Raw genomic sequence first — 16,627 nt, 5'->3', positions numbered from 1 at the left:
CTGCCCCACGCTGCATGAGGGGCCCTGTATGAGCCCCCTGCCCCCCGCCTGATCTCCCAGCGCCCCCACCCTGCATGACCCAGCTCCGGCCCTTTAAAAAAAAAAGCAAAAAAAAAACCCCCAGGGCTCACCAGTCCCTGCAGTGGCCTCAGGGCTTTGGGAGGCTCATAGAAGAGCCTCCCATGTGGCAGGGGGCAGCAGGATCGCCCCCCACCGGGCAAGAACTGGTGAGTCTGGGGTTTGGGTTTTTGTTTTGTTTTTCCTTAAAGGGCCAGAGCTGGGGTGGGCAGGGCAGCTATGGAGGGGCTAGGACAGCGGGGGGGGACTAGGGGTCTTGTGCAGAGCCCCCCCATGCAGTCTGGGGCAGTGGGAGGCAGCAGGGATTGCTCCCACACCCAGCAGCACCCAGTGGGTCGGGGTTCTTTTTTTCAAAGTGCCAGGAGCTGGGGCCTGCGAGCCAGACATTGCCGGGGCTGGGGGAGTGTGGCGGGGATGGGCCTGGGTGGTTCGGAGATTCAGCAGCAGCAGAGTGTCTGAATCAGATTTGGATGACTCGATTTGGGACTGATTCAAATCACTGAATTGAATCACTGTCCCCCGAATCAGCTGATCCAAATCTGAAGTGAATGCTAGCCGCTTCGCACAGGCCTATTGCCCACCCCTGGAGTAACTGCAGCTTGCCTCATTGTGTGTATGTTGGATACTGTTCTTGGACTACCGGCTCTGTGGAACCCCATTTGAAATGGCTTGCCAATATGACATTGATTCATTTAAAGTTTCTTTTTGCTTGTGTTTATTCAGTCAATTGTGTGTCCACCTAACAGTAATTTTGTCAGTAATGTATATAGGTAGATTAGAGGATCAGAAATACAATGGCAATAAAAGAGGCTTGGGGGTGAAGAAGGGGACCAATTGGCTGTTCTCACAGGTTATAATTTCAAATGCTTTTGTATCTATTCATTTCCTTTTGAAAAATCAAAGGGCAAAGCTTTGCCTTCAGAATTTGCTGTGCTGGGAAGGGAGCTTTATAACTAAGAACAAATTAGTTCCTAATGCTACCAAAAGAAATGAGTCTAAAGCTAGGTGTGTTCCAAAAACATTAAGAAGTCTAGATTATCAAATTAAAACAAAAACAAGAAGTTTCTAGTTCAAGTTAGCTTGCTATCCTTAAATCACCACAGAGTTCTTCTGATTTACAGCACATATGGTACAATAACAATGTGGGAAGCCCACAGTTTCTAGAATCTCAAGAATAAGTGGTATTATTAACTCTGAAAGTCCTGGTATTCATGATTTCATTTGTTCATATAAGTACTGTTTAATTATTTAAATGTACTGTAGCAAGGCTACTGTAGTTTATTTTAATATACCAATATTCAGAGAATTCCTATCCATATTTCTGTTAATTTCCTCTCGAAATATTAATGCTCACTATCATTAGGAAAAGAACAATCATAGCAAAGTCTTAAATCACTTCAGCATAAAGGGGTTAAAAAACTAAAGTTTTTTTGTCCTAAATATTCTTACTAGAATCCATTGTGCATGAAGAGGGTATGAGCCCATTTGCAAGACCTCTAAATGAACTCTATTCATTCTGTATTTGGAAATGTCTATTCAGCCACAGTCACAATAGTTTCAACCTAATTTTTTGGCTCCAATATCAGCTTATTAAAAGTGAAGAGATCATTTTGAAAAAATACAGTAAATTTCTATGACAGTTATATAATCTGAAGACAGGGTAGATATGTACCTTTGTAGACTAACTAAATAAGTTTGGACGGATAGATGGATGGACGTGAGATTAAAACCAGTTTAAAAGAATATTCTAATTTAATAAAAGGCTTAATCTGTCTATCTGTCTGGCCATAACACTCTTGGAGCACTCTGGTTACTAAAACAACCAGTCAGAATGATCCAAGAGCATTCCAGACAGGAGGTGGTGGAGTGCCACCATGATGACAGGGACAGAGTGGGGAGCCAAGGCCAGCAGTGCTGGCCTCACCCCACTCCCCTGCTCCCTGGAGGTGGTGGCGGTATGGGGTGCTGGCTGAGGGGGATGGAGGGGACAGTGGAGCAATCTTCCCCACCTCTCCCCCTGCTCGTGGGAGGCAGTGGTGGAGCTCCATTCCCTCCTCCCACCCCCTGTCATTCCTGACAGGCAGTTGGCTAGTACCTACATAATTACACTAAAAGATGTTAAGTGTTAAACTGAGCAGAGAGAGGTAATTAGCCATACTAGTTTGAAGTCATTCAGAATGTTTGTAGTCTAAGGGGGGTGGTATAAATTAGTCTGTAATGGTGTATAGTAAATGCTTTTAACATCTTTTAGTGTCATTATGTAAGTATATTCTTTTAAATTGGTTTTAATGTTGTAGCAGGGTGGCCTCTTCATTTGGTCTCCTCTGGCCACCTGCCTGTCTCTAGGGTAACCTCTCACCTCGCCATGCCTTGATAGAAGACTGAGAGGTCTTGTTCCCCCTCTATGCGGCACTGGTCAGACCTCAGCTGGAGTACTGTGTCCGGTTTTGGGCGCCGCAGTTCAAGAAGAACATGGAGAACCTGGAGAAGGTCCAGAGGAGGCCACTTGTATGGTTGAGGGCCTCCATGGCCAGCCCTATGAGGAGAGGCTAAGGGACCTGAATCTCTTCCATCTCTGCAAGAGGAGACTGAGGGGGGAACTTGTGGCTGCCTACAACCTTATCAGGGGCCACCAGCAGGGACTCGGGGAAAGTCTGTTCACCAGGGCCCCCCTTGGAGTCACCAGGAACAATGGCCACAAGCTGAGGGAGGATAGGTTTAGGTTAGATATTAGGAAGAACTACTTCACGGTAAGGGTGGCCAGAGCCTGGAACAGGCTTCCCAGGGAGGTGGTGTTCTCACCTTCCCTGATAGGCACCACCTCTTCAAGATGAGACTGGATAGGCACCTGGCTGGGGTCTTATGACCCCTGCCGGCCCCAGTGCTCCTTCCTGCCCATGACAGGGGGTCGGACTAAATGATCTGTCTAGGTCCCTTCCAACTCATTGATTCTATGATTCTATGAAAAAATTAAAAGTTGTTACTAAGATGGGAGGCTACCCATTTTCTTGCCCTCCTGATCCGGGCCCTGCCTTACAGCTCACCTAGGGTCTGGGCTCCCCCTGTCTGATCTTAGTACCACCAGGGATGGGGGACGAGGTTAGGAAGTGCTCCATACTTGCCTTTCACGAGGGAGGTAACTGGCCTGGCATTTTCTAGGGGCTCCCACATCACCAAGAGCCCCACCAGGCCAACCTTCCCTGGCAGGGTGCAGTTTCAGGTCTTACCTAGGACGAGGAGCTTCCAAACCATCCTTGTAGCTCCTGGCTGTACCTCCAGAATGTTCTACGCCACAACGGAGCAGGATGGTGTTGCTCCCTCGGCTGCAAGCACCCAACTGCTGGCCCTGGTTGGCTGGCCTGCGTTTGAAAATGGACACTTTCATCAGGCACCTGGCAGCTGCCTACTCCAGCCCTTAAAGTGGCAGGCACCCAAAAGGTGCCCTGCCACAAATATTATATTTATTTTCTGTTTAATTCAATTGATTTATCATATTCATGTTGCGTTTCTTAGTAGTTTTAATATGAAGCATTTGTGTCATCAAATATATAAATGTAATTTGTTTACTTCATTATGAAAAAACACCAGTATTTATTTCTGGAATTTCCACAACAGTCTCCAGATCATACTTAGTTTAGTTTTTCTTTTCCCTTCTTCTTTTTCATCTTTTTTGTCTTTTTTCTTCTAAAATATTAAAACGTTGTTTGATATTTGGAAAAATGGAAGACCAGCTATGTCCTTCTGAAAGAGCAAGACTAAAGTGTTATCATCCCCACATTAGCCCCAAGTCTCATCTCACTGGGCACTCTGCATGTTCATTAATGTACCATAATTACAACATATTAGGTTTAGTACCTGTACATCGCTACTAACTTAATGCACTGTAATTGGTGCTACTGCATATCAGCAGAAATGAACACTTTTTTGTGATGCTTAATGTTCATTGGACTACTCTACTGCACATTAGCTCGTTAGCACAGTTTTGCCAGCTGTGCTGCTGAGCAGTAGAATCAAGTCTGATAGGCATTAAGTGCCTTGTGTAGATGCACCCACTTATACTGTAAGTCAGGCCACGCCCTACTGTGGCCAAAGGAGTTAGTGAGCAAAAATGGGCTCAAATGAGACCTAATGCCGTTTTGTTTAAACATGAGTTGGTGTAGTGAGAGATTTTGATGTAGTGGTGATTAAGTTTACAGTAACAAGAGTTTCATTGAAGGACTCTTGACAGGAAAAATAGCTATAAAGTGGGTGTGAACTGAAATGTCACTTTCCTCATACTCAGACATGAGTATGAGGAAGGTGACATTTATCTTATTTTACCTGACATTTTACTTTATTTTACAACCCTCCTGTTAATAACTTTTTCTGCCAATTTTCCCTCATTCTTCTTTCCCTTTTGGTGTGCAAAATACATATTATGTACATCCAATTAATATTTTGGCAGTGTGCAGATTAAGCTGCTTTATTACTTGAACTTTGTGTTTATTGTCCAACTCTTTTATAACTTATACCACTTTATCAGTCACCTGTGAACTGAACCAGAAGATTTATATATGAATTGCACATACTTAAATTTGTAGTATTGCAGTGCAGTACTGACTTGGGACTCCAGGAAGATTAACAAAGCAAGGTCCTCAGGATATGGTCTCTACCCAGCAGATTGCTGAATCAAGCCCATTCTTTTGAAGAAATGGTATACGGGTGTTTTCATTTTTTGTTGTTAATTTTTTCGTTGTGTAAATCTTTATACTCTGCTCACTTATAGAGAATAAATGAGGCACCAGGAGATTTACTTATAACTAGAGGTACACCAATACATCGGTCCCATATTGGATCAGCGCTGAGATAAGGAAAATTGACAGTATCATCAATCGGGTTTTTTTGGCTGATGCAGCCAATAATGTCACCACAAAATGCCCCCATGCATGTGCAGAGCCACAGCGCAGCACGCAGGTGGCCAGGAGTGCAGCCCATTAGCGTCCAGCTAGTAAGTCTGTTCTGGGGGAAGGGGCAAGGGAGGAGGGAAGGGGATGGGGGGCAGATTGAGGCCCCTGTGGTGAGGGGGAGAGTGGGGTAGGGGCAGGGGCTGGTACTGCACAGCCAGGGGAGGGCACAGGAAGGAGCCGCGAGTGGCTTGTCTGGGGGGCACGCTATGGGGGCTGCTTCTGCCACTTCATGCACCCCAGGAGGGGATGGGGGGTATGCCCCCAGATCTGCATGTGGGGTAAGGCTGGGCTGCTGCTGCAGGCTAGGGCTGGGGCTGCACCTGGCTCTTCCCAGTGAGGGGGCAGGCTGGCACTGGGAGAGGGGACTGGGGGGGCTACCATGAATTTTGGGGTGGCTGCAACCTCCCCATAACCCTTCTCCCAGTGCCACTGCTGCCCGCCCTGAGCATAGCTGGTCCAGCCCCCACTGGGTAGAGCCTGGTGTTGCCCCAACTCCAGCCCACAGAGGCAGCCTGCCCTGCCCCACGCGCAGATCCAGGAGCACACACCCCCCATGCCCTCCCAGGTTGTGTGCAGCAGCAGGAGCTGGCCCTCGAACAAACCACTGGCAGCTCTGTCCATTCCGCACCCTGCCCCGGCTGTGCAGTGCCTGCCCCTATCCCCGCCCCGTTCCCTCCACCACGCAGGCCTCGATCTGCCCCACCCCCATGGCCCTTCCCTCCCCGCGCCCCTTCTCCCACAACAGACTTACCAGCTGGACACTGCTCTCCAAGCTTCCAGGCTGCATATTGGCTATCAGATAGGTATCGGCAGATATGGCTCCTTAAAAATTGGCCATCAGTATCGGCCCAAAAAATCTCAGTGCACCCCTACTTATAATGTAGATACTTTGTCTTGGGAGTAGTGATGACAGATCACATGTTTCTCGATGACTATGGAGGTATGAGTTCAAATACTGCTCCAGAGTTGAGCCAAAGGCTCTTTCCAGCTATATGTGGGTGTCTAGTCACTCAAGCATTCAGAGAGAGCCATATGAGATGCTAACCACATTGCTTCCTTGTGTGCTGTTTGCAAGAGAAACTAGTGTTCCTTAAAAACATTAGCAAGTCACTAGGCTCAAGAGGATCTGTGACTTTTTGGTGCATCTGGTTTATCCTTTTCTAGTGATGCTGCTTTTACAAGTAACTAATTATACTTGTGCCAACTTGTACATCATGAATGCCTTTAGGCCTGATTCTGATCTCAGTTTTCATAGTTTACAACTACTGACACTCCAGTGACTGTAAGCAAATTATTCCTGCTTTGCACTGATATAGGTGGGATCAGACTTAGACCCCCTTTATTTTCTAAGTATCTGAATTTTTATGAGTTCACATTCCCTGATTTTCTGTTTCTTTTCTGTATGATGCAAGGACGGAATATAGATTGTTATTATGACCATAAACAAAAATTGAAAACCAAAAATATTAACAAAATTTTGTAAAGTGTATCATTTATAAATGACATTAAGACATCATACAGCATTAAGAAATGACAGTTAACTTCTGTGATCTTCCACTTAGGTACATCCCATGTTGGGGGCTATTCCCATGAAGCTGTAGTATATGCACTACAAAAATGTGGCATTCGTCATATTGATACAGCAAAAAGATATGGCTGTGAATCCCTTCTTCAGAATGCCATCAAAGAAAGTGGTGTGAAACGGGAAGATCTCTGGATAACTACCAAACTCTGGCATAGTGACTATGGCTATGAAAAGACAAAACAAGCCTGCTTGGAATCATGCAGAAGACTTGGTGTTGAGTACCTTGGTAAGATGTTTTTAATATTGTTAATTTACTATGCCTTCCACATGAGAGAGAAACTACAGAGGTCAAATTCTGTTCTTGTGACATGTTTACACAATGGAGCCCAACCTTTTGGACCCATGGGCTGGAGCAGTATGCAGGGATTAGTTTGTGGGCCAAATCACCTGCAGGGTCAGTGCATAAAGTTGTTCCATGTGTGCAACTGCGCATGCTGGCCTGACTCCATGCACTGGACTGGACTGTGTGCTGGTCTGACCCTCTACGCTGGATCCAGCCACTTGCTGGCTGGACTCTGTGCACTGGGGAGTGGCAGTTGTTATTGCCACCACTTTCCTGTCACCAAATTTCTGGGCCTGTGAGGAGCCTTGCAGGCCAGATGACATGGCTCCATGGGCACTTGTGGTTGAATACCACTGTGTTTGCAGATCTCTTGTCCCATTTGATCTTTATGTAATTCACAGGTTTGTAACTGAGAGCACAGAATGTGACTCTACAGTTTTAACTGTTGCAGAATCTTTTAAAAATGAGTTAAACTGCTTTTTGCAAAATTATATTTAAGTGTAACATTGATCTGGAGATCAGCTATCAAAACAGGTCAAGTGCATGGTTAAGGAAACATGACTTCAAAACATTTAAAATAAATTCACAAATACCTGGTTTCTTGTATATTGCGTTATAGCTAATTAATAAAATTTCAAATTCAAAATATGGGAGTCATCCTGGATAATGTTATCTTTTACATGTTCTCTACTATTATTAACACATTATCTTTTTAGCAGGTTACTTTGTTTTTGTCTACTGCCATGGACTTGGGTAAAACTTTTAAAAGCTCCTACATGACTTAGAATTGATGGCCCAATTGATTTTCAAAGGGACTTGGGCACATTTAAAAATGTTTTCTTTGTGGTCTATGTATAATATGTACAAGACTGCTAAAATAGCTGTCACCAGAACTCACAGGTTAGTATATGATGCAAAAAGCTGAAGTAGTAATATTTTCTCTCTTGTGACAGAAGTAGAGAGATGTGAAAGACAAAAATATTGAGATGTAATTATTTCAATCTCTCTTCCAAATTGGAAAGAGAGAAGTTAAAAAAGTGGGGAGAAAAATGAAAATAGCATTATCTAAAATTATCGTGTTGGAAAAATGTAGATCAAAATGTTAGTAGTGATCTCCCAAAACAGAATAAATGTAACAGTCAAACTTTATCTATAATAGCACTGAAAATCTTCCCTTTGTTCCTTCTTCTGTCCTATTATTATCACTGATAAATTAACTGGAATGCAAAAATGAGCAACTTTTGTAAAAATAAGAAGATGGGTTTTGCAGAATAGCTTACTGGTTGTGGTTGGGTACAGGGTTCATTTGAATATGTTGGAAAGTAAACAAAAATATTCTAGCAATTTGTCAGAACCAGGATGGTATTTGCACTAAAATGTGCCATTTGTCTGCGGGTACATGTTCTGTGTTCACTCTGTGAATGTGTCCATTTATCACTTCCTGCACCATTACAGACTAACGTCAAATGTGTTAAAAACATTTCCATATTTCTGTCAAGTGCAAATACAGATCATTGGTGGGGAGGATGCTTTCATAAGCAAAAAGCTGCAATCCATGACTTTGTCCTCTGTCCAAATTAAGAAGTAACATGTTTCCTCTTCACTGCTCACCATTTAGTTCATCTGTTTTGTGTTTGCCTTTTTTTATTCTTGCTGTAGCACTGGGGTTGAATGCTGATGAGAGAAAAATTGATCCAACTCCAGGAAATAATTTTTGGGTCATTTCTTTGACTATTGTAATCTGCTTTATCCTTTGTGAATAGTAGTTTAAGCACCTGTACAAACAAATAAGCTGCATAGACATGATGGTTGATTTAGGCATATTTGCACTGAAAAAATTAATTTCAGGGAACAGAAGTGCTCTAATTGCTGTTGCTATGTATGTCCTGAAATGGTGTGGGGAGTGGAGGGGAGGATGAGAGAGAGAGAAGCAAGTCAGCAATCACACCCTTGTTTTGGTTAGATGTGTTCCAGTCTGAGTCTTCTGCCTTACAACACCATTGACATATCTGAGTTACTAGTGACTTTCACCAATATAAGTTAGTTCAGGATTAGATCTTTAAGTTTTATGGGCTAACATGTGCCATTTAGCTACAGTATTGCAGTGAGAGCAGTAGAAAGCTGTATCTTGCAGAGGTGGATCCTGGGGGATCCCTTCCCCCTTCTGCCACTCAGGTTGATCTGGGTGCAGAGAGAACCCCAGAACCATTCATTCATGCCTTGCTCCAGCCTCAGGCTCTGGCTGGGAGCAGGCACTGGAAGAAGGAACTTGTGCACTGCCACTGTCACCCTGACTGATGCAGGCACCAGGGGATCCCCACATCTTCTCTCACCTGTGCTGCAGGGAGTTGGGTGCACAGGGAGCAGGCTCAGCCAGGGACAGTGGTAATGGCATGCAGGTTCCTCCCCTAGCACCTGCTTCCAGCCAGCGGACAGACGCTGGGGGGAGTGGGAGACGACAGCCGGGGAGCCAGTGCTGAAAGGAGGATCTATATGCCGCTGTTGCTGTTCCTATTGGAGCCTTGCTCCCTGCATGGTTGTTCTCTGCGGCATGGACAGGAGCAAGTCAGAAGCAGCTGAGCCCTGCACCCTCCCACCTCCAGATCAGCCAGGGACAGCAGCAGTGGAATTGGAGGAGTGTGGCTCCCTTACCTTTGTGTACCTGCTCAGCTCCCTGGTGTCCTGTGCTGACCTGGGGGCTCCAGCCATATGTCCACATTTCCCCTTGGTCTGAGGGGCAGTGTGCTGCATCCCCCTTTAGGAAATCCTAGATGCTCCCATGATACCTTTTCAGAGGCTTTTAAGAGTAATTATACATCAAAGAGGCAAGATGACTTCCAGGGTCCCTGGGTAGACATGGGAATACACAAACTATTACACAACTACAAGGGGTGCAGCATATTTCCCCTTATTTGCCAACCAACTTTGTTGTTGGGACTCTGGAACCACTATCTCCTGCTGTATCCCAACCCTCCATTCTACATCTCAGGCTTGATGTACTCCCTGGGAGAAAAAATAAGGATGGCAATTTAATTTAAATTAAATAATGGTACTTGATGTACTCCCAGCCCTGTTGCCCTCCCCCCAGGGGCCTCCATAGCCCAGAAGACAGTACCCAGCACAAGGCAGTGGAGCAAGGTAGGGAGGTGTGGTGCTGTGGCTGCTGCCACCAGAACCCCCACGCCAGCCATGCTGCCATGCCAAGGTGCCCCTTGCCCACCTGACAGCAGCCAGGGGGGCATAATGCAACACTGCTGCTGCCCCTGCTGCTTGTAGTTGGGCACAGGTCACCTCACCATGATGATAGGGCTACCAGCAATGGTGGTGTCATTAGTGGTAGCACTGAGCCTCTCCGCCAAAGCTCCAAGTGGAAGGACAGCAGGACAAGGAGCCCCAAGCCTCCATTCTCCCCGCCCTCCTCCTCCCCCTGCCCCCCCGCACCTCCCAGGCTCTACTCAGCTCTGCTTCGGCTGTGACCCCCATGAGGGAACCAGCATATCAGGGCTGCTTGCTGCCACAAAGCAAATGGGGGGACAGCTGGAGCTGGCCCCACGTCCTGGTGAGCAATGGGAGCAGGAGGAGCTCTGATTTTCTATGATAAAAAAAACAAAATCAAATGCCAAAATATGTATGTATTTAGAATTTATTTTATTATAATGATTGAGGCATGGTAGGCTTCCAAATTGCTTTAAAATTGTAAATATATCAAGAAAACATTGTGTTCAACTAATACTTATATGTATGGTGGTGTCTCATTTTATTTCTTGAAAAATGCAGATTCAGGGGTTTTTAATCAGAGAATTTTTTAAATCAGAGAATATGCTAGGATCCCTGACTTTATGACATACTAACAGTGTTGGTGCATGGCTAATGAGAAATATACATGGCTGATACAATAAAATTGCAGATCTGTAAATATTACAGCATACTTACAACATATATTTTTACTGTAGAACAAATCTGACTTCATTTTTTTCACAGTAGAAAAGACACTAAAGCCTGAGGAGCTTAAATTGTCTTTAGCAGGGGTCAGCAACTACAGCCTGAGCTTGATCTGGCCTGTGAAGAGATTTGATCTGGTCCATGAAGGTTTGATCTGATCTTCAATGGCAGTCAGCAGCAGGCCATGGCAGGCTGCAGTGGGGAGAAATAGGTGGCACATGGCAAGCAGGGCACAAGAATAGAGGCTCCCCGATGAGTCTACTCTGTCCTTCTGCAGCCATCACTTTTTTTGCTGGTGATTGGTGTCACCAGCATGAGCATGAGACTGCCCATCAGGTTTGGGAAATATTGGCCCAGTGTGACTTTTAGGCTAGGGATAGAAGTTACACATAAACTGGTTTAAGTGATCACAGAACATAAGTTCAGTGTACATAAACCAATTTCCAAATAGCCGAATCTGGTTTAAGATAAATCTGGTTGAATGTACTATCAGACCCTGGCTGCGGTTCCGCCATGCAAGAGGGGACAGAGTGGGAAATAAACCCCCTCTCTACCCCCTTCGCCATGCCGGATGGCATCTGGCCACACCTCCACTCCTGCCACTGGAACAGCGAAGGGGTCCCAGACAGGGGATGCTGTACCCCAGCCAGGGAGATCCTGTCTGGGATCTGTGCCACTGGGACGGGGTTGGGGGGGGCAGGACAGGGGGACTAAATCCCCCTCCGTCCCCTTGTTTACTTTTAGCTGCTGACGGGGCTGGCCACGCTCCTCTGCCGCTCAAGTGGCAAGGGCAGGTGGGCAGGCATTGGGCCAGGGAGCAGGGTCTGGCCACGCTCCTTCCCCACCACACACCCCAAAAAGCCTGGCAAGGGCTGCATTCTCCTCCCCCTCAAGGTACATCCCGGGTGGGATCCCTGCAGGCCAGGGTTGGGGTTTAAACCTCTCCCCAAACATACTCAGGCCTGCTAGGGCCTGACCACGCCCCCTCCCTCAGCTCAGCTTCCCCCTACCCTGCCACTGTGGAAGGAAAGGGAGGGCTCACTCTATCACCTCCCAGCTTCTGGCCCAAGCCACTGCAGGCATGTGTCTGCATTTCCAGAATCAAAAGTGAATGTTTAGTCACTCGCAAATTAGTTCAATCTGTGCAGGTTAGACTAACCTGCAAAGATTAAATCAATTCAGGCTCTGACTTTTTGAATGTCTGTACTTAGCCATAGTGGCAAGCAGCAGCTGGGGGACAGACAGAGAAATGGCCAAATTACAAGTGACTGTCCACCTTTGGGCCAAGCTATGTTACTTTGGTCTGCTCTTTGTCAAAGGTTGCCAACTTCTCAAATAGAGAGATCTGTTGCTTTCATGCAGGGCCACATCGATTTCATTTAAGTTTCAGGGGGGCTTTGTGGTCCACCCATTCAGAATAAATTTCAGAATGGGGAACTACAGTAATAGTAACTGGTAAGAAATTATGTGAGATAGCAACATAGAAGAATGAGAACTCTTGCTTCTAATATAAACCAGATGACGCTTTAAAACAGAAAGTTCCTAAAATTTTGTTACCAAGTCTTTCCAGTGAGCATTTAGAGGCAAATGGCATTAAAAGAGCAATGCTCTTTAGTTTTATTTTAATTAGTGGATTATATATCCATGAGAAGCTGGAAATGTGCATTATTTGTGGGCAGTGGTTAAAACAGCTATTCCCCAACTTGCATTTTCTAAATGTGATCCTCTGTCTTTCCATTTAAGATTATTGTTTGGCATCCTCAGTAAACCAGTATGAAATAGTGCAAATCTTTTAGGTTTGGCAGATGAAGAATATGCTTCTTGGCTTTTGGGCACATCCCCTAGAATAATTTCTTCTTGTATCTGCTTTGTGGGATACTGCATTCATATCCTATGCCTTTTTTCCTTATGTCTGTTTCTCAAACCTCTCAGATTCTTGTTAGCTGTACCTTTTTATTGTGCTGAGGATTTGAATGGAATTGTAAACTTTGTTTCAACCGTACCAGCTATGAAACAAACAGTTACTGACAATTTACAACTAATTTTGATCACTGAGGCTTCTTTTTGGTGAATTATTTGCAACTAATTTCCTACAAGAGAAATTATCTTAAGTAGTAAAGCCTGATTCTTGTAATCTTTAAGGGAGAAAATAAAACAAATAAAATTGTGTGCATCTATATATGTGTGTGTATGTATATGGTAGTGGGTGTGTATATTTAGATACGTATAGGCTAGGGACAGAAGTTACACATAAACCAGCTTAAGTGATCAGAAACTGGTTTAAACCTGTGAGAATAGAAGTTCAGTACACATAAACCAGTTTCAAAATGGCTGAAACTGGTTTAAGATAAACCTGGTTTAATGTAGTATCAGACTTAACTGATTTAGGTCAAATTGTTTATGAAACTTCTGTCCCAGACCCTTTCCTGTTTCAAGTTAAATCAGAGTCCCCCAGCATCCCAGCATTTTGTAGCCCCGGGCTGTGATGTCTGTTTGTCCTAGCCACCAGTGGAGGGTTCAGGATTGAGAGTGTGGTTGGGGGTAGAAAGGTAAGAAAGGTTAACAAACACACAACTACACATAAATAATAAGGCTACAATGACAGGCAATAATAATTTGCATTGGCAACTTATTAGCAGTCCCCTCTGATGCCTGATGTATGACAAGTTTCTCTTCTGCAAAGTTCAGCCAAGTCAGGCGTCCCCAATCAGCGCTGTCCAAGGGGTAGCAGGAAGGACACTGGTATTCAGTCCTTGGACTCCACGAGATCCATGGGCCCACTGAAACTAGGTCAGCAGCTAACCCCAAATTAGTAGCTTCTTTCACAGAGCTGCATCTCCCCTCTAAATGATTTCCGGATGTGCAGCCAATTTATAACTTCTGAGCTATGCTGATAACTTACAGCTATACAGATTCCTCCACTGCAGACTTTCCTTAGGACTGACCAATAGCAGTACAAGCTTTTGCATTCTTCTGATAAGGTTAATTTTAACTGTGCCACAAAGCTTACTACTACTTCTATAAGGCTTTGCTAAATTTACTAGGCCTCACTATATACAAGGCCTCATTACTCTTTAACTTTAATTAGGCTCTTAGCGGCAACAAACAGCTTATAATACATGAACAAATGATAAGAAACACCTGGTCTAATCTTCATAGCATTCAGCAAGCACCTTAGACACAATTTCAGCTGTAACACTGTTCCGGAGCTCAGAGCTGGCCCTGCCCCTCTGCTCCCTAGCTGGAGCAGTGGCAGCTAGGGCTGGCTCACTTTCCCCCTCTGGCAAACCCCTGTTGTGGTCTGGAGCCAGGGTAGGGAGTTAAACTTCCCTTCCCCTGAGTACGGAGCTGCCCTGGCTGTGACTGTGGACTACAAATCCCAGAGGCACCTGGAAGTAGAAAGAGGAAGTGATGAGCAGCCCTGGAGAGTCTTGCTGCTGTGAGCCTGGACTGCAACTCCCAGAGACCTCAGAGTCAGCAGGAAGAGGAAGTGAACACACAGCCCATGCTGGCTATGTGCCTGGGCTGTGCTCTAGTGCCCCCTGGCGTCTGGCTTGTGCCACTGCAGTCATGTGGCTGCATTTTCTGAATCAGAAATGAATGTCTGTTCATTTGCTTATTGGTTCAATCTTTGCAGCTTAGACTAACCTGCAGAGATGAACTCAATTCAGCTTTAGGCTTTTTGACTGTCTGTACTTAGTCATGTAGTGTGCATGAAATGAAATGATAAGACTTGGTTTTAAAAGGTGTTGAGCACTCGTAGCATCTTTTAACCCCAAATTATTGCAACATATATTTCCTGCGGAGGCACTGATAATGATCACATGCTCACTCTGACTAATAAGAATCAAGAAGTATAACTATGAAATAGATTGCACGGAGTGAAATTGGACAGGCAATTCCAGCAGTCTGAAAAGGTGTAGTATGCACTTACCTACATTTCCAGCTCAACTGTATTGACTCAAACATAGAAGATGGAGGCCTGTGGCACAAGACCTCACCAGTCCACATCCCTTTGAAGTAATTAGCATTGCCATAGCAGTTCATGTGCTCAGGGGTCATATTTAGTGCAGAACATAGGGAATTAATTAATCTCTTGTAGTCAGATTCTGATCCTTGTGGAGTCAGTGGAAGTTTTGCCACTGACTAAACTGAGGCCAGGATTTTGCTTTTTTACTTGTGTCTTCTGATTTGGGATTAAGTTTACCCAGGGAGAGGAAGAGCTTACATAGCTGATTTCTGTAAGGCAGCATAATGGTGCAAAGTCTTGTTTCCTTCACGATCCTGTAAATTCCCACATATGAATGGCCACAATCTATTTTGTAATGTTTATATCTCAATGTCTTAGAAACATCAGTATGCACAACCCTTCATGTGCTTCTTTCTCAGCCTCTGGGTACCATCAGTGTTTTGCTTTTAAGGTTGCAATGATTGCAGTCTCTGAGAATAAAATGACTAATGTGCAGAGAGGATTTAAGTGACCAGTGTAGCCTTGTTCAGGTCCCAATAGGGTGAATTTGGTTTAGAATTTGCAAACTGAGCAATTCTGCAGTACAACTGATTTGTGAAAAAGCTACACTTATCTTGAGTTCACACTTGGTTTCATCTGAAATAAATACAATAGCACAATTATAGAGGCATTGTGTTTAGAAACACAACCTTTCTAAAATAAAAAGTTCATGAAAGGCAACTAATCATGTTAGTATTCAGAGAACTAAGACACTAGTACAGGGAATGGTAATATAGTGCATTTGTGAGATCTAGAAGGCCAGAGGTCTTATAGTTCTCAAAGATGTAAAAGTCATTCTTCTCTGAGTACTGAAACTTCTGGGGCTAAATACAAAGCATCTTTGTATGTGAAAACCTGCAGAGAAACTATTTCTATGAACATTTGCAAACTGTGCTATATAGCTGGATATTCAGGCTTTTGCAAAAGTAAAGTTTAGTAAAACACTGTTGAAACTAGTGTTTTTATTGAGCATTCTTGACATAAGTTGTTTTTTGCATTGCTTACCATTCCTGATGATTCTGAATTGAGAACGTAGTAGCAATTGCCAGTATGTAGTTTCCCATTCTTCAGTTGAATCAAGAAATTACTCTAACTGTACAAGTAATGTGTCCCTGTAGTGTGACATTTGCTTTCTCTGATTATATCTCTGTAAATATATGTGTAATTTTAGATCAAAATGAATATGCAGTAGGGCTGTGCGAAGCTTCAGTCCCTGATTTGATTCAGCAGAGATTCGGCAGCCGAATCGCCAAATCCGAATTGGATCAGAGGACCCTTTAATCTCTCTGAATCAAATCGGAAACCTCCGAATCAGTTCGGAAAGATTCAGACATAGAGACAGTTTAAATGTTTTTTCTACATATCTCTAGGTAGCAGGGGCTCATGATTGCTGTGATGCTAGGGTGCATGGAGTGTCCCACAGAAGCACGGAGGGCTCCCCAGCATGCTAGGCAGCAGACCCAGAAGTGGACCAGAAGCACTTCTGGTCAGTTCTGCACAGTTCTGCTGCGCATCTCAGATATAAGCTAAACCCTGTGCAGTGAATACACACTGATAATGTCATCATATTGTGCACACAGAGCAGGATGAATACATCAAACTTATTTTACATGTCCCTCTAAATCAGTATTTGAACCTGCCCATCTAGGTGCAAAAGGCTAGTACACCAACTCAACTTGCTACCTATCCTCAACACGCAGTGTTTAGGTTTAACTTAAAAAAAACAAGGTAGGGAAGTCCTGTTGCTACAAACAGTAAGTGTAAGAGATTGTTGTGGTGTAGCC

At 44.4% G+C, this 16,627-nt stretch overlaps 1 protein-coding gene and 1 long non-coding RNA gene across 3 annotated transcripts in view; one reads left to right on the top strand and one right to left on the bottom strand.

Moving 5' to 3' along the window:
- Positions 1 to 8,851, bottom strand: part of LOC109307237 — a 22,089-nt gene extending 13,238 nt beyond the window's left edge. The window contains exons 1-2 of the long non-coding RNA XR_002100209.1: positions 8,841 to 8,851; positions 7,162 to 7,165 (exon numbers count right to left, since the gene is read on the bottom strand). This is a non-coding gene — a long non-coding RNA (uncharacterized LOC109307237). The remainder of the gene's footprint in view (positions 1 to 7,161; positions 7,166 to 8,840) is intronic.
- The window catches only part of LOC109307236 (prostaglandin F synthase-like), an 80,621-nt gene that overhangs the window by 13,979 nt on the left and 50,015 nt on the right, over positions 1 to 16,627 (top strand). For both annotated transcript variants that reach the window (XM_019531017.1, XM_019531016.1), the window contains exon 2: positions 6,587 to 6,835. In XM_019531017.1, coding sequence (XP_019386562.1) covers positions 6,587 to 6,835 — 249 coding nt within the window. The remainder of the gene's footprint in view (positions 1 to 6,586; positions 6,836 to 16,627) is intronic.

The sequence above is a fragment of the Crocodylus porosus genome, unplaced genomic scaffold (genome assembly GCF_001723895.1).
Source record: "Crocodylus porosus isolate Cpor-Errol unplaced genomic scaffold, CroPor_comp1, whole genome shotgun sequence".
Lineage (NCBI taxonomy): Eukaryota > Metazoa > Chordata > Crocodylia > Crocodylidae > Crocodylus > Crocodylus porosus.
This window is presented reverse-complemented; position numbering and strand designations above follow the sequence as displayed.